At 38.7% G+C, this 18,791-nt stretch overlaps 1 protein-coding gene across 5 annotated transcripts in view; it reads left to right on the forward strand.

The window, feature by feature from the left end:
• The first annotated feature begins 966 nt into the window (after positions 1-966).
• Positions 967-18,791, forward strand: part of LIN28B (lin-28 homolog B) — a 92,593-nt gene continuing 74,768 nt past the window's right edge. The window contains exons 1-3 of one of the 5 annotated variants that reach the window (XM_081140007.1): positions 967-1,176; positions 10,189-10,237; positions 17,793-17,980. In XM_081140007.1, coding sequence (XP_080996133.1) covers positions 10,201-10,237; positions 17,793-17,980 — 225 coding nt within the window. In that variant the 5' untranslated portion in view covers positions 967-1,176; positions 10,189-10,200. Of the gene's footprint in view, positions 1,177-1,572; positions 2,097-10,188; positions 10,238-16,531; positions 16,937-17,256; positions 17,526-17,792; positions 17,981-18,791 lie in introns of those variants that run through there. The other 4 variants (XM_081140006.1, XM_081140009.1, XM_081140008.1 and 1 more) reach the window with 4 other exon arrangements.

An 18,791-nucleotide genomic window follows, 5' to 3' on the forward strand; every position in this document is an offset into this window, starting at 1 on the left:
AGGCGGCCCATTCGGGAAGTTCCCACAATGGGGTTTTGTTTCCGATCAGCGTGGCTGCTCTCGTCTCACCCCCGGGCCAGAAGCGCTTTTCCACACGGGGTGAGCTGGGTTCCTAAATACCGTCCTCATGACACAGAAACGGTTTACAGATCTGCCTGTTAGTCATCGACTATCCAGCTAACTGGCCTTTATTAGTCATGTTCAAAGCTTCCCACTTTTAATTTGTTGTTATACCAGCGATACGAGTATTTTATTGTTTAGGAAAGTGCACTGTAGAATACGGCTGACGGTAGGTTGCCCAAACTTCTGACACTGTTTATGACGCTCCCTGGATTCTGGGACACATTACTAATTATTACTTTGAATCGCACCATTAGGAATTTATTCTCTCTCGGTACCTCCAGAGAGTTTGTAACGCAACCGAGCCGGTACCTTCTTACAGTTCCGCTCCCGCCTCCCGCCAGGCGCACCCTCGGGACGGCCGCTGAGGTTCGTCAGCCGCCCGCGCCGCGCGCGCCGCAGGGCTGAAGGCCAGGCCAGGCTCTCGCAGCGCCACGCGAGCGGCCGGCCGCCGCGGCCGTGCGCGCCCGCAGCCCGCGCGGGAACGTGCCTTCGGCTCCGGGGACGGCGGGGCGCGTCCGCGAGACCGCGGGGGACGCTCCGCCGCCGCCGCCGCGCGCGCCCGCCCGGCCCGGGAATGAATGGAAAGTTCAATCTCGCGCGCTCGGCGCGGCCAGCCAATGACGTGGCCCGGAGCGGCGGCGGGCAGGTGTGCGCGTGCCGCCGCCTGACGCAGGGCTCGAACCGAGCAGCCGGGGCGCTGCCGCCGCCGCTGCCCGCAGCCCCCCCGCCGGCCCGGCCCCCCCTCCCCACACCCCCTGCCCGCCGGGCTGCGGCGGCGACAACGGATTCCGCGTCCGGCAGTCGAGCGCCGCCCTCCCTGCCCCCTCCCCCCCGCGCCCCTCCGCGCCGCGTCCCCTCGCCGGCTCACAATGTGCTGACCCTCCCAGCCCCGCCGCGCGCACCCGGGGGCTCCGGGCGCCGCGCTCCCTCAGGAAGTGACAGACTCCAGGCCCCTTCCTCCGCCCCGTCCCCCAGGACTGAACGCCACACGCGTGCTCACACCCTGTCCCCCGCTCACACCCGGGCTAGCGACGCGACCATGAGGCCCCGGAGGTAAGCCCCGCGCCCCGCGGCCGCTCGAGTGCGAGTGCGGCCGGGTGTGCGCGCCGGTGCGGACGCGGTTCGCGGTCCCGGGTCTGGCACGTGAGCAACGTCGAGGGGAGCTCGGCGCCGCGGAGAAGGAAGAAAGGAGGCGCGAGCCCGGGGGAGGGGGAAGGACAGGGCAAGGTGGGGAGGCGACATGTCTCGCAGCTAGTTGCCGTTGGGAAGCCAGACCCGCGTCCTTCCTTCGCCGGCCCTGATTTATCGCCCCCGTGTTGTCACTTGGATGCGGGCGGCCGATGTACTTCCGGGTTCACACCTTTCTCACCCCGCTCCGCGGAGTCGGCGCTGGTTGCGGGCGAGGCGTCGCCCGCGCGGCTGCCCAGTGTCGCCACCGCGGCGGCCAGAGCGGTCTCTGCGCGGCGGCCGGAGCGGGCCGTGAGCGGGAGCGCTGGGCGGGGGCCGGGAGCCGGCGACTCTGGGCGCGATGGTGAGGCGGAGGCTGGGGTCCCGGCGGCGAGTCCGCGCGGCCGGTGCGGGCGCCTCGCACACGCGGGGCCGCGTCGCCAGGGGGCGTCCGCACCTGCCCTCCGCGTATTCCGCGAACCGAGCTGCTTTGTAGCCGGCCGGCGTCGGGGATCCTTTTTGCTTCGGCGTTGGTGATGTAAATTCATGAATTAAAATTAAGGATTTGCGGCGAACGTTGAAAAACGCATTTGGATTTAGGTTGCTTTTAAAAAGAAAACCACCAAAGAAGAGACGATAGGTTTGCAGGAGTATTAACTGCTGACTGGAACACTGGATGCCGGTGCATTACGAGGATTTGTTCTCCAAAAACTTTTTTTTTAATTGCACTTTGGTAAATATTGAGTGTTTTCAAGTAACATCCTGCAGTATGTATTTAATGTCCTCATTGCGGAAATTTCTTAAATGTAAGTAATAGTAAGTCCGCCATTTTGAATTGTTTCATGTAACACAGGCTGAAGTCTTAGGTTCCTGTGTTTCCCTGAGTTCCTTTCTGTTCTTTCTGTGAAATTGTCTTCATCCCTAGGTTTATTTCAGGTTGCCAGGTATTACTGTTCACAGGACTAAATTATCCAGTGAGAATTTTTGTACCTACAAGGGTTAATGCAAGGGGAAATTATGCTCTTGTTTATTGTTTTTATTTCTTGGTCACAAATGCTGTGGAAGTTAAAATTACACATAACTAGTATTAGAAAATTTTAAAACATTTACAGCACTGTTGGCAAATTATGATTTAAAGTGACTTTACCTTGATGAAAAAACTCTCGTGTCATTTTTGTGCAGATGATTATTATATTTAGCTAGGCGGTAATGCAGAAAACGCTTTTTAAAATGGATCTATTGGTAAAGCAAATTTTTAAGTTCACGAATAACATAAAACATCACAATTTAATATTATAAAAGATTTCGGGAAAACTTTAAAATTTTAAATTGAATTTCTGGAAATGTATGCCAGTTAATGTGATTTTTAAAATATAAATTTAATTGATATGAAATGTATGCCTTTTTTTTTCTGCTGCACAGATTTGATAGAGTCGTAACTTAACAACAGAATATGTAATAATCAGTATTCCATTTAGATGAATAAATAGACCCTTGTCCATTTGGTGGACAATTCTTGCTTCCCAAGTTCTTTATCTCTGAATATATGAAATAGGACAATCCAGTGTGTCTGAATTTCCTAAAGAGCTTTAGAAATTAAGCTGACACAGGCCTCTTTCTAGTACTTAGAGGGATACTACAGAGAATAAAGATAGTACAGAGAATAAAGTGCTTTATCTGACTTTGCCATTTTACAAATAGAGTCAACTCATCATTGCTTGATAATAAAATGTCATAAGAATTTAAGGATCTGAATCAATTTGTAATGCATATTAATTACTACAACTATTTATAGATACTTTTCTATTAATAGATCTGGAACCAAATGACTCAAAGATCAATTTTCATTCATCCTTGTCAAATTGTAGTGTCTTATTATATGTCTGTGCCAGACTTCTCCCAGAAACAATGAAAAATGTGTTATGAAATTAATCAGGATTTAAATAAATCTGGGTTATGGGGGAAGATGCTGTCAACTGTACTTCTTTGTAAGTGAAGGAGATTGAATTTTAATATGGTAGTGCTCAAAGTTAGTCCAGAATTACTTATTTTAAAGTGTGTTGCATATGTAAATTCTAAAAAAACCACCAGAATTTTAATAAATATAGCGGATTTAAGGATTTTTTCCCCCCATTTATTCTGAAGAAAGAGAAGATTAAACAGAAGATTACCTGTCTGATAGTTTGATAATGTTTGTTATCTGGTCATGTCTTTTTTTTTTTTTTGTATTTGTAATACCACTATTGTAATTTACAAACTATGATTAAGGGGAAAATAAGTTATTAAATAAAACATGCTTAAAACAGCTGTCAGGTATAGCACTGATGTCTCTAAAATAATCGAAGTGTTATAACTACCAAATTTGGGGACTGTAAATAATCTTTAAACATTTAATCTATAGTTGAGTTGATTAAAAAAGGAAAGTAAAGTGGACTTTCAGAGATGAATCAGTTTAGAGGTAATTAAAGCTATTGAGTATAAAAGGGATGTTACAAATTTTTGGTCAGTTAAAGAATTTTCTTATTTGGTAATTTTTAGTAGAATCATATTTTCTTTTAAAATAGCATTGCCCATAAATGCCCGAAGTTTTTATATTTAAATGCTTTAGAACCTGTAACTGATTTTCTTGCCTTTTAAACTGACATTTTCTTTACAAATAATTAGTTTTCAATGAACCACAAGGTAAAAAAGAAATTTCTAGTTTGCCCAACAGAACAATGAAAATTCTTTACATTAAAAGATTAAGATTTATTTATTTGAACATATATAGGAATATATGCACTATAGAATCACATTGATTTGAGAAACTTGCCTACAATATATGTGTATACAGATTTGGATTAATCTGACAGTGACTCTATGAAGTCGCTGACCATAGTGCTGAACCAAGACAGCCATATTGGTAACTGCTGAATCTGACTGAAAACCACACAGAAATTATGTAGAGGTTCAAGTAACATCATCACTGTAATATATATATATATATTTCATATATACTTTTTAATGTGTTAATTTTACCTAGATTTATTGGAATCAATCCGAAATTGTGGTAGAGAAATATTATCCCTGGCTGTAGCATTGATTTTGAAAAATGTCAGTATAATCAATGAGATCAATGCTAGAGATTTTCTCTTTCTTTGAAAGCTGCTACTTGCAGAAGAAGCCAAGATTTTAAAACCAGTTTGAGCAACTAATGAGTTCCTTCAAAAAGTAAAATTTTAGTTGACACTACTGTAAAGTTGAGTATGAATTTAATATTTGCAATTTTTGATTCAGGTTTATAGTCTGGCACTATCCAAACCATCGTTGAAACGTGTTATTAAAATCAAATTAGAAATGACTCACAAAATAAATTCTACTTGGAAACAATAATACAAGCAATTTTCTAAATAGGAAAATATACATTTTGGCATTATAATGATCTTGACTTAGTATTTTGGGGAAATTTTCTATTGTTTGAAGCAGGACAAACACCAGGCTGTCACTGTTTACAATATTACTGTGTTTTACATTGTGTGACTTGAATACTGGTATGAAACTGTTATAGAAATTACCTGAAAAGGAATGTTGTAATACATTTAATGTTTTAGTAAAAAGTACTATTTTAGACATAGAACTTTGACATTATTTTCCTAAAAATAGAATGGGTTGATATGCAGGATCATCAAATTAAGGGTCAAAGGTGACAAACCAGGACAAAGGGCATGCAGCTCATTTTCAAGCAATCAGTTTCCAGTTTTTTCATGGCTGAACAAAAGCTTAATTATATAGAAAAAAGGACATAGTGTTGTATGACCAGTTGTAATGATGGAAAAACATGTTTTAAATTTTCTAGATGCTTTCAAATCAGTATTTTTTTTTTATAGTGGAAATGCAAGAGCCAAAATGCTTTTATATTTTTCAGACATTTCTTTTACATTTTTTCAGACTCTACAAAAATATTTCAACTAAAATATTTTTTACTGTATAGGTTAAAAACAGACTTTTTTGTAGATTAAAATTTTTAGAAAAACTGTAAATTATTTTCTATATTTTTACATTAGTCTCTTGGCATAATCTCCTCTGCTAGTTAAATTCCTATTGTTTTTATTTAATATTATGTGTATTATACCAGTAGATCACTGACAGTGACATAAAGATGAGCAGCCTCTAAAACATCTCTCAATTTTTATTTTATTAAATAGAGGTGCTCAGGTTTAATTAGAATCTTGTTGTTTTAACCGTACCAAGAAGCTACGTTAAAGTTTCTATCTTAAGTTAAGTTATGGTGGGCCTTCAAAATGTATGTGATTTGCTTTTTAAATAGGAATTTTCCATTATTTTGACTCTAATTTAAAACCACTATTTTTTTCCTTGAATTTGATGTGACCTCATCAATGATTCCACTGTGATCTTTATTTTATGAAACTGTTGTTTCATATTGTAGAAAATACAAACTATTTGCATTAGCAAAATCAACTGTACTGTGGCTCAGTTGTGTTACAACTTTCACATTTAAGTTAAAGAATTGTGTTTGCCAGTTAACTATTGTGCCATACTCAGTGCCTTTAAACAATCTATACAATATGCCCATGGACTTAATTAATATTCATCGAAGTTTATTTTCTAGAATAAATTATTTTTTACTACACTATTTGAAGAGAATTCTAGAGCTGCCTATATCATGTGAAACCAATAAAATTTCAATTTGAAAATGGTTGAGAAAGTTAAACTCATCTCTGTGATTTAGCCTTTAAGGCTAACTGTTTATATATTATAAATAATGAAAAATAAATAATGTATTATAATTTAATTCATAAATTTAAAAATGCAGTTTTGAAGTATTTTTCTTAAGTAATATAAATATTTTCATTCTCTCAAGAAAATGTTCAAAATATTTCACCAAATGTGAAGTTTGCAGTTTTAACACTCCAATACCTATGATTTTTCAACCGTATAAAGTCCCATGTAAATATTTAAAGTAGATCTTTTTAAAAAATTGTTTGTTCCTGTATATACTTGAAGGTACAGTATTTCCAGTTCTGGGTAAAATTACAATAGTATGTCCAGTTGAATTGCAACAATCATTTATACCAATTTTGCTTGTACAGAATTTGAATTGTTGACTAATTTGCAGAAAATAATTGCAGTGAAGGGTGTTAATACAAAGTAAACATTTCTTTAGGGGACAGTGTAGGAAAACATTCATTTCAATATTGAACTTCAACATTTAATATTTTACTTAACATGTGTTTTATGTTATATTTGTTATAGTAAATCTAAGTATTGTGCTTTAGGTTTCAATCTGGTGTTTGTATAGGATGTTTTCTATATGATTTTAAGTAGAGTCATTCAAAAACTTTACACCAAATATTCTAGGAAGGAAAAGTCACATTGTTGTCTACTTTACTTTTCAAATAATGTATTTATTTCAATCATAGTTGAGTCATATTGTAAATAGACTATAATTTTTCTTATAAACCATAATGTGAATGTTTTTTGTAGTAATGTATTTTACACTTACATTATTTTAGAAAATACCATCAATGAGAAACAAAAAATTTGTTTTCTATAGTATTTTTTTAATGTTGAGAAATTATAGTGATGAGAATAAGTAATGAAATAATTTCCTTTTTATTTTGGTAAATATTCTTGATTGCTAAATCATTTTTTAAGAACTTAAAGTAACTTGCATATTATTAATATTAGAGAGAAACGAACATAATGTAAACTGATGAAATAAAAATCTGAGTTGTACGTTATGGTAATATTTTTACTTATTACTCAGTTCTCTGGGCTTGACAACTTAATTGGCAATTTTTTTAAAATGAGTGTATAATGGGTAGTAGTAATCATTTTCCTTCGCATTGAACAGTTACAATAGTGGATTAACAACAATATGTAAAGTACTTGAGAAGGATATTGTTATATATTTTAACATGAGGAAGTATGAACTCTAAGAGTGTTTGTAATGGATAGTGTTCATAAGTTAGGCAATTTTATAGCAGGAAGTACATATATTTTAAATAAAATTATTGAATCACTTTATATGCAGATAGATATTTTGCATTTACAATAGTCAAATGGTTAATTGCCTATAACATTCTCTCTTTTTTGGAAAAGATAAATTGTAAGAAAACTTTGTATACAAATTCATTTATTTCATAAAAGACATTCTACAGATGGTTTAGCTAGGTTCAGAAATTCATTAAGTCATTGATTCATTTTAAAAATGTATATTAAAGTCCTGGCTGGTCTGGCTTAGTGGTTAGAGTGTCAGCCCATGGACTGAAGGGTCCCGGATTTGATTCCAGCCAAGGGCACATACCTCGGTTGCAGCTTGATCCCCAGTCCCGGTCAGGGCGTGTGCTCGAGGCAACCAATTGATGTGTCTCTCTCATATCGATGTTTCTCTCTCTCTCTCTCTCTCTCTCCTTCCCTCTCTCTGAAAAGCAATGGAAAAAAATATCCTCCAATGAGGATTAAAAAAAAAGTATATTAAATACTAAAGAATGCCAGGATTAAAATGATGAGATAAATATATACAATCCCTGCCACCATAGTGCATAGAGTCCGTTTGGGAGATAGAACATTTTCTTGGGCTATTATGGTCAATTACAGTTTATAGTATGGATGGTAGAAGCATTGTACTCAGTGTGTAACAATGCGAAAAAGAGATCTAAGTGAAGATTAAAGTGATGAATAGGTATTATTCTAGTGAAGGGTCAGGGAAGTATATTCTAGCATATCACAACTTTAGTTAAATTTTTGTTTTTTAATATTTGCTCCAAAGTATAGTATTAAATACACCTGTGTATAAAATACAAATAGCTGGTGTTTGATTATTCATTCATTTAAGGAATCATTTTAATTCTTTATTGTTATTTCATTTCAAATAGTCACCTATAGTAAGACTATGAACATTTAGTATTATAAATAATTTATGTAACATTTACCTATCTCATTCCTATCATAGTTCAGTAAACATTGGATGGATTATAATCATTTAAACTTAATTCTTTTTCTTTTATTAACTCTTGTTTTTGAAAAATTTTATACCATTACTTAATATCAGTGAAATATATCAATGTCTGTGATATAATTCCATCTTTTCCTTTGAAAAAGGATGATAATATTCAAACTATAACAAAAAAAAAACTATATGTGAGTTTGGATAGTGAAAAATCTGAACATACTTACCTTTCCAAATGATTGGCTCATTTTAAACCCAGAAAGCTCATAGTTAGAGCTCTTAAATAGTATCATGCCATTTGATTTCCACATTTAAAGCTACCATTTATAATCTATCATCTGAATTATTTAAAAATTGTTAGCAGACCCCATTGTTTTTCTGTATCTTTACAATATGTTGGTGTGAACTTTTCTGTAAATATAAGCAGAGAAGATTAAGCAGGGCAGTGGGCTATTAGAATAGAAAAACATGAGCTAGGGTTTTGTTGAAATTTTGTGTAATATTTAAATAAAGCCCTACTAAACCAAGTGTACAAAAGAAAATATAGTCTCAATGTAAAGGAAAGCTCTATTTCAAATAAGTTTTAATAAATTTTGTTAACAAGGTCTGTCATCATCATCTGTCTTGGTTGTAAACACAGGATAACTGAAGGATTTAATGTAGAGTTTCACATGCCTTTTGTTCACATTCTTCCTCTATTCTTTTTAAATCTCACTCAGTGGAATTGTCATTCTTTATAAGAAGAATCTCGGGTCAACATTCTCTATAACTCTGCACTTGGAAAAGCCTCCATTTAGGGTTTTTAAAAAAAATCCTCACCCGAGGATATGTTTATTAAATTTAGAGAGAGAGGAAGCGGGGAGAGAGAGAGAAACATTGATATGAGAGTGGAAACATCCATCGGTTGCCTCCTGTCCATGCCCTGACTAGGGATGGAACCCGAAACCAAGGTATGTTCCTGACTGGAATCAAACCCGAAACCTTTTGGTGCATGGGATGACACTCCAGCCAACTGATCCACACCCACCAGGGCCCTACTTAGTTTTAAGAAGAAAATTAAATTGCAACTTAAAGAATTTGCATATAATGGCTTGTTTTGTGTGAGTTGATTTAGTAGATATAGCATATAAAACTTAAGAGAACAAAGACAACCCTGGGTGGTAGCAGGTGAGTGGATACATGTTCAAACAAATCTATTTTCCAAACCTTAATAACTGACCTGAGGATAAAAATGATAATTCAGTGGTCATCAGGAGTTTTTTTCCAATTGCTATACTTCGTTACTGGGTGAACTCTTCATTGCAAGTTTTATTGTATTGTGACATTTGCTAGGACATATATTAGAAGTGTCAGAACTTACTCATATGTTTTAAACAAGAACTGTTGTTGCTTTTTAAAATCTGGGTTAATGTATATTAGATACTTTTATTTTTAAAATATACTTAATGATTAAATGAATTATTATTAAAGTAATTTTTTCTCAAAGAATATTTGACTGTAACAGACTACTATCAATGTTGTAGTACCATGATTAGATTCTCATGACTTATCTTCTAAAATATATCTGAAGAGAACAGTCAAATAAGTTCATCAGGAAGCACAATATTGTAAGTTAGGTTGATTCTTAACTGTCATTAAAAAAAGAATGGGATTCTTGAATTATAGTATAATATTAAACATTTTCAAAAAATTTAATTGCATCGTTCATGAGATTGGGGCATTTGACTACATCTTAATGGTCTTCTTTAAACCAGAGTCCTTTAATAGGCATGAAAGGCAAGTTTATGCCAATTGGTTATCTATCTAATTTTCTAGGTGAGTCTTAAGTTTGACTTCACAGAGTCAAAACCTAGGCATTTTATTGCTTTCTAATGAGCCATTAAGCTGATGAAGAGGCAATTAAATAGGCAATTAATGTAGTACTAACTTGAGCTTTCTGGTTTTAGGTTCTTCAGAAGATGATGAGGTCATTCAACCAGGTTTCATCAGCCCCAGGTTAGTCTTTTTTTTCTTCCCAGTAAATATTTTACATAAATTTATGTTTGGAAAGATCACTAGCGGCATATGAAAAAACTTGACAATCTTCAAGAATTCACTTTGGCAAGATGGGTACCATATCCTACTGTACTCCAGATCACTCTGTCCTAACCAGAATGCATAGATGAAATCTTGTAATTAACTCTTTTTCCTCCTGATTTTAGCAGCACTGGATTTTGTGATTATTTTTTCCATAACTCAAGAAAAATAGATAATAGATATTTGTATGCTTATGTACCTGAATGAAGAGTATTTGTAGCTTGTTCATTTTTGAAACACCCATAGCAAATAGGCTCTCACAAATATAGGTTGAATTAATTTAAAGATAGAGACTTTGTGCTGTTTTCAAATAACTTACCTTAATATAAATAGCACAATATGTTAGATATTTTTCAGAGAATTATGGAATTTCACTAACCTAGGAAAGCTCCATTTATGTTGATTTTCATGAACTTGTATCATGTTTGTTCCTCATTATACTGCAAAAATGAGTCATTTGAACTTTTAATGTATTAAACCTGGACTCTTTTTGGTATATATCCTTTCATTTATTTAGGTGTATTGTAAAACCTAGATTTTTGATAAATGTTTTCTTAAATTATTGAAACTCACTTAAAACTTATGCTATTTTCAGTATAATTTTATTTGATAATGTAATACTCTGGCTCATGCTCTGATGAATTTAATATTTTGGTTCTGTTGACTGATTTATGAAAACACATTTAAAAGCTGTGGTATCACCAAGTTTATGATCATTAAATAAGTACAAGTAAAAAGATGTTATTCTGTTATTAAGCTTATCAAAATTTAAGATTGGTAGGTAGCAAGAGGAAAATAGTAGGGATCAAAAAGTTTAATGAGGAAACCACTGATAGGCATTGCCATTTGACAAACGCTTTCCTTTTTTCTAGAGTGAATCCTTTGACATGGAGATGATGCTCTAATGAGTATCATGAAAAAGAAGATTCTGAAAAGTTGCTACAATATTTTAATTTACCAACTAGTTTCTGATAACTATAGATTGTGGTTTTTCTGTGGAGGCAAACTGGAGACAGTCCAGATACCTTTTTCTTTTCTGTTGGGAAATAATGTTAACACCAATGTGTTAAGTGACTGCAATAAAGTTTCATGTCTGTGTTTCCTTGTGATTAAAAAGGGGTTGTTCGGGAGAGGTTCCACTTTCACCCAAAAAGAAAGGTTATTTCCAGGGATTACCTTTAAGCTGAAATACTTGAACATCAACTGGTCTAGTCTCTCCTCAGTTTGCAGATGAGGTAACAGGTCAGAGAAGCTTAGTGATTAGTAAGGTCAGCAAATGGCACCAGAACTCTGGTTTCTAGTTTCTAGCTGGATGCTCTTTCTCCACAGATTTGCTTCCCACAAAGGCATCTTTAAAACCTGGAGGTTTCTTCCCACTTCCCTCATCTTTTATTCCCCACTGTTCTTTTCCTTCCCATTTTCCATCTACCTACCTGCCCCCTTTCCCAAATAAAGCCAAAGTGGAAATATTAAAGTAAATACCTGGAAAACAATCCACCCTCTTATTTCAGTTGTTTCTTTTGATGAGATTAAGTTATAAATAACCAACTTTCACTCATTGCCTTGGAAGGGAAAGATTACATGTTTACATTAATGTCACTTCTATAGACTCAGAATATTTACTGAAAAAAAGACGTTTAAATTATAAAGCATACATGTTCAACTCATTCAGATGAAAAATACTTATTTTTTTCATATAAAAAAATGAAGCTTCCTTTTGTGCTGTTCTGGCCAAAATAACGTAGTGTTTATTACAAAATGATTTTTCTAACCCATTTCTGTCCTAATTAAAATCATTTAACAAAGTATTTGTTGAGCACAGTTCAGGAGATACTTGGGAATCGTAATAAAAATTTTTATTTTTCCTTTTTGTTGGGGGAGTGTGGTAAAGGAAAAGGATTTTTTTTCCTATTTCAGTTTTTTTTAAAGAAACTCTACAAAATGGTGCTTCTAAAATAATGTCCTTTTTCTGAATTTTATTGCGCTAAATACTTTGCTGAAACATAACTGATCAAAAAGAAGAAAACATTTGCAAATTTTTTTTGAAGTGAAAACAATTTGGAAAATTTGTATACTAATCAGTTCCTGTATTTCCATAATTTTATTTAATTATACCTGGAGAAATGTGTTAAGATATTTAAAGAAGAAATTTAAAGAGATTTACAACTGTGTAAAAATTCTCAAATGGGAACAATTGTGCCAGAACAAAAATGCCAGAGCATTTTCCTTCCAGATAAGGAAATTAAATGAGAACGGAATTTTACTCTTTGAGAACAAAAACAAAATGCCCCCCTATTCTGAAGTGCTTGTAGTGTAAGATCAAGGCACCCAGCCCAGCACTCCTTTCATTTGATTCCGTATTGTAAGAATTTCAAGAAAGTTATTTGCCAAGTAGCTTGCTGAAACCGCAGTGGGAGGGATTGGAGACAGTTTGCCCGACGTGCAGCTTTGGAGCTGGAAACCTCAAGAGACCAGAGAGTGGGTTCCCTAAAATTGCCCCCCGCCGCCCCCCACCCGACCCCCTTGCCGGACTAGGGCTCTTCCTGACCCTCCAAAGACGCGCGGCGATGTTTTCGGGGCTGCCCCAAAGTGCGGGCGCCAGGAGTCTGAAGACCTTTTTATTTTAGGCAAGGCTGAGGCGGGCGAGGGGAGGCAGTGGTCACTTTCTCGGGTTCTCCTGATTCCTTCCCCCTTGACTTTACTTAGCTTGGATTTCCGAGACTGGCATCTCACACACGCAAAGGGATCACACTAAAAACGATTATATCCAAAAATGCAGTAAAAGTAGACTGTGCCAAGTGTCTTCTTCCATCGTGGTGAAGGCCAGGGTTTCCTTTGTTTGGTGTTCGGGGGTGGGGGGTGGGGGGAGGACAAATGTAAAAGTCCATTAATTAGCGAGCAATCATTAGCCTCCTTCGGAAGGATTCCACTTCTTGAGAGGAGTTGGTGATGTGCCGAATAAAGGGAAGGCGACTGGAGAGAAAAAGGGGAGAGGAAGTGTCGGGGGTGGAGGTTTGAAAGGGCAGCTCGGCTGGCCTGGGGGTCTCGGCGACCCGGGGCGCGAACTGCGCGTGAAATTACAGGGCTTGGAGAGCAGCTCGGGCTGCAGAGCCGCCTCGCCGCCGGGAGAGCCGGGTGGAGCCGCTCGCCGCGCCGCGCCCCTCCTCCTGGGTTAAGAACCGGAGCATTGTTTCTGCTTTGATAGAAGTTACTCGTTGCTTATAGGAAAACAACCACGGTGGGCTGTGGCACCCCTTTGGGCTCCTTGCATTATGCTGTTGGAATTAAAAACAAAACTAAACAACAACAACAACAAAAACGGCCGAGAACGTGTACTATGCTTTTTAAATGGCGAAACCTTAAGTTTTGATAGCCAATGATAGGTTATTTCCTTGATTTTTACCCCCAGTGAGTTAAAGATCTTTGTAGCTATTTGAACTCATTTTAAAGATATTTTGGAAGAACTATGATTAATCAACCTACTGAAACATTTGGCTTTCACAAATATAAAACATGCGTTTTGAGTCAAGCACAGGTCTTTCTGGCACTAAAAACAAGTAGGAAATGAGAAAAAAATTAAAACCAGAAGACTTAAGGAAGGTGACAAATTGGAAAGCATTCTAGGAGATTCATAGGACCATTTTATGTGAAAGAAGCATTCTGTGAGCTTAAAGAGATTATGTTGAGTTTTATAAAAGGATCTTAGGCTCAAAAGATGGGGGTGGGGGACAGAAAAGACGAATCTATGTAAAATACAGTGACATATCCCTGAAATGGTGATACTTTGTTTCTCACTGTGTCTCCTCCCTTCACTTTTCTCCCCAATTTCCTTCCCTCCTCCTCCCTCTCTTCCCTTCTCTCCCCCTTTCTTTTGCACCCCCCCCCCCCAGGTATGTAAACGCAGTTGCCCAAAATTCTTTGTGAATGAACATTAGAGGATTTCTCAGAGTTCCCATTTGGAAAAAGCCTTCTACACAACTTGAAAGGCTGATGTCCCTCTCAGGAAATGAATGAGTCGATAACCTCTGACACCAGTGACCAGTCCAGTGAACCCTACCTTAATTCCACTAATACTGGAGGCCCCCAATCAGGCAAGACTGAATCTCCTAACCAAACCATGCTATGTGGTTCAGTTATGGTATTTCACACTTTACATCTGTATTGATATGTTTGAATTTCATAAAATTTAACAATAAACAAGGATTCAGAATCCACCTATATATTGTTTCTGGTTTTATTAAACTATTTTCTACTTAAACTTACAGATAAAATATCCTGTGCTATAAATACGTGTCAGTGACAAAACTAAACTGCACTGGCCTGTGAATTTTATGACAATTGGTTTTACATGAATAGTAGCTTTCCCCCTCAATTTACATGAATACGCTTTTCCAGGTTATTTTTCTGTTAACCAGATGTTTTTGTGTTTTTTTAAAGTCTTTCATTTAAAATATTTTTAAACGACACATAATTTATTTTGGTATTTTCTGTGTTGTATTATGTGAAATGTTTAACCTGGAATGAATGCCCTTGTTAAAGTTACTTCATTATAGGTCAATGTAATCAATTGCTTTTTTATTAAAATAAAGCCTAGTAAATGTTTTGTTAACAAATTTTTTGAGAGCGTTGAGCTTTTGTTAACCCTTCAAAATCATTTGGATTTTCAGGCGTTTTCTTTCCTCCCTACCGTAGTTATGCCCCCCAAAGAAAATGAGAAAACTTTGCCCCCTTTCCTGAGAAACAACAAAATAAATAGACAAAAAATCTTTCCAAATTCATCAGTCTTGAGTGAAGCCTTTTACCACAAAAACACCTGAAAATAGCATATATTTATATACATCCACTTATTTCAGATCTGAACTGATGAGTATAAAATTATATTAGTTGTTTAGTATGGGGAGGTGTGCATAGATGCTGTATGTGGATTTTCAGAAGCTCCTGGACTCAGGCTCCCTGCATTTCAGTTGGTGTGAAACAGTGTTCGTTAGGAGTGTTAAGAGTTAGCACTGTGGACATGTTTGGAGACACCGGAGGGGATTGCGGGTTTGGTGGGGGAGGGTCAACTCGGTAGCTTTGCCTAAGGGAAGTGGTATCTGTACAGTTTCTCCGTAAACTGCTTGTTTAAGAAAATGGGGGTGGGGTGGGGGAAAGAGTCGTGGTGCGTTTAAATGTTTAAAAAACGGGTGATGTTTTATATTTTAAAGGAAATAAGGCATTTCTAGTTGAACTATAGTATTTATTGTAGCATTCGATGAGGGCGGTAACACTGGTGGTGTCAGTATCTAGCAATCTGCAATCATTTGAACCGATTTGAAAGGTAAAGGGAAAGCGTTTTCAAACTCGGGCGGGCCGGGGACCGGGCGATAGGAGCCTAATCCGTTATTAAATTTTCGCTTATTCGACTCTTGTATCCACTGGAAGTTGACTTTTAAAATGTCACAGTCCAGTCGATGTTATATGAATGTACCCTTCTCCCTCCCGCTCGGCTCTCTTCCACCCCTCCCCCACCAGCGCCCTCCCCCCCTCTCCGGCTCTGCAGCCGCCTCTGCTGGCCGCGCTCTTCACCTCCCCGCCTGCGCACCCCTCCCCCCCTGCCCTACCTCGTCTTGCTCTTGGGGAACAATCGCCACTGATTGAGGTTCACTCTATGTTAAGCTGGAAAACTGGGCTGTTATTTAGGAAGTCATTAATCACATCTCCTCCCCCGGAAAGAGATGGCGGAGAAACCTGTGAAGTACAATTTCTTACCAGCCCCCTCCAAAATGTTCCGAAATGATCAACCTAAACACAATTTGACTACGTGAAGGTGGATAGGGCAATTTTTCCAGTAGGATTTTATTTTAAATGTGAAAATTGTTAGGGCACATCCAGGCAATCGTGTGCTTTTGTGTTATTGTAGGTGTTTATTATCATTATATAAACTTTCATGGGGATGTAATTAGATTTGATTAGATCTTTTGTAAATTGTATATTTTCCTCTTACGAACTGAATTAAATAGGAGACTTGCGTCCAAAGCAGGTTTAGTGCTGTCGAGCCGCTGAATTTTTAAGGGGGGGGGGGGAGCGTCACCTCGGTTGCTTTATTTAAATGGCTTTTCCCCCTAAATGAGATTATTTGGACAGGCTTGTGTGTCAGGCACGCGTGTGCGCGTATACGGCTGTGCCGTTTTTCCAAACGACTCACAAGGACCCTCCATTGTGTTTAAGTAAAAGCACGAAATCAGCATTCTGATTTATCGTAAAGAAGCGTCCCAAATTGTCTTTAAGATAACGCGTTTGAGGTTTCCCTGTTCATTCATAAATTATTTTGATGTCAGCATAGATGAAATGGCGATTGGTTATCTCTGCCTCTTGCCAGCCCCTTAAGGATCCGAGGTGAAATTAGTAGCAAGAAAGCATGTAATTGACAAAGTCACGTGTGCTCAGGGGGCCAGAAACTGGAGAGAGAAGAGGAAAAAAAAAATCAAAAGAGGGAAAGCACATTAGACCATGCGAGCTAAATTTGTGATCGCACAAAATCAAGATGTTAGACTGATGCAGAAGATCACTCCGTTGCAAAGGGAAAGTTTTCATCTCACGAGTTCGGAGCAGAGGGCCCGTGGGGCAACATGGCCGAAGGTTAATTTTCTTTTCTATTGTTTTACTGTGATTTTCTCTCTTCCTTTCTCTCCCCCCTCCCCCCTCTCCCACCCTTCTTTGCCCGTCTCCCCCTTCCCGGTTACACCCCAATACTGGGCACTACCCCACCCTCCGTCGCGCGAGGGGGCTTTCTGCAACCTATTGTTACCGATCTCCAAAAATGTTTTGTACCGCCCACACTGATTCACAACTTGAAAAGCTTTCAGGGGGCTATTGTTTGAATTGTTTGAGTGTGATTAAGCGCAGTTTCAGTTAGTGAGCCCAGGAAAACTTTGATACACCTGCCCCCTCCCCCATCCCACCCCAACTTTAATGGAAAGTTATGGGGGGAGGGGAGGGCACATTGCAGATCACCCCGGATTCGCTGCCGCCGCGTGGGCACTGAACTAGTTCTAACCATCTTCGCGATTCCTCTTGCCTCCTGGTGCCCGCCCGAGAGAAAGAGTTTTCGCTGAGAATTTCTCTTTGTCAATGGGATCAGTGCTAAATCAGCAATGTGCAAGTAAAGTATCTCATGCTGTACAGTAATGTGTGGCTGAAAAAATGGAGTTTAAGTGAAAAAGTACACGTATGTACAGAACCGTGGAAGTGGATGTGATCAATAGAACAGTGTGGCTCCCCCTCCCCCGCTTCCTCTTGGAACCCTTTTCCCTTTCAATATTTTCTTTAGACGAAGGAATCAACCATTTAATCGCGTTTTTAAAAATTTCCTTCTCTTTCCCTTCCCTCGCTCCCAACCAGTTTTTTTGTGGTTTTGTTACCCCCCCCCCCTTCTCTTTCAGTGAACTGTATGGCAATACAGACTGACTGACTTTTTTTGTCCTGTTCTACTCAGGCGGGGCGAGCAAAGGTGGTGGAGAAGAGCCCGGGAAGCTGCCGGAGCAGGCAGAGGAGGAATCCCAGGTTTTGCACGGAACTGGCCACTGTAAGTGGTTCAACGTGCGAATGGGATTTGGATTCATCTCCATGATAAACCGAGAGGGAAGCCCCTTGGATATTCCAGTCGATGTATTCGTACACCAAGTAAGCCAAAGTTTTTACCCCCCTCCCCCTTCACCTTTTCCACGTGGAGGAGTTGATACAGTAGTTTTGTTAATGGCTATACAATAATGCGTCCTTAGGTGTACAGAAAGACGAAGTTCCTCCTTATAGTCACAAGTTGATACAGTGTTTAGGATATATGCATGGCCCCCTTCCTGGGTATTTTTCCTAAACAAAAAATGAAATCAAATTTGACTGCTTGGGTGCTGGTTGACTTTATTAGCAAGTTCCCTCTCCACTCGACAGCGAAGTTGCAGTGCTGTAGTTTCCGGTGTTATCCGTTACAATGTACTCTGTCGCCTACGCCTGGCGAAGGAGTAGGTAGATGAATGAAGAAACGGTGGCCGTTTTAAGTTTTAAAAAAACGCGTTTGCTGTTACAAGAAATCTGTAGGTCTCCGTATTTTAGACATCTCTAGTCTACTAGTAGTTTCCCCTGTTGTTTCATCTCTGCCTGCCCGGTGGTCATTTGTAGATGTAAGTCAAAATAATTTGATTTTTTCAGTAAAATAAAGTAGAACACTGTTGGTCTAGTATGGATTTGAGTAAATGTAAGAGTGGATGCTTAGTAATCAAACATTTTAGAAATGTGCTTCGTGTAGGAAGGCATACGTCCAAGGATACTGTCTCTTTAAGAGACTGAACTCAAAAAACATGTGGCCAGAGGCGGCTCTAGCTTGTGTGTTTAAAATGTGCTAGTCTGCTACTTGGGGGTAAATTTCCACCATTGCTTATGGTGTGTTGTAATTTTTAAAGATGCTTAATACCAAGCAGAATGTTATTGCTTCTCATTT

The sequence above is a fragment of the Miniopterus schreibersii genome, assembly GCF_964146895.1.
Source record: "Miniopterus schreibersii genome assembly, chromosome: 6".
NCBI classification, from domain to species: domain Eukaryota; kingdom Metazoa; phylum Chordata; class Mammalia; order Chiroptera; family Miniopteridae; genus Miniopterus; species Miniopterus schreibersii.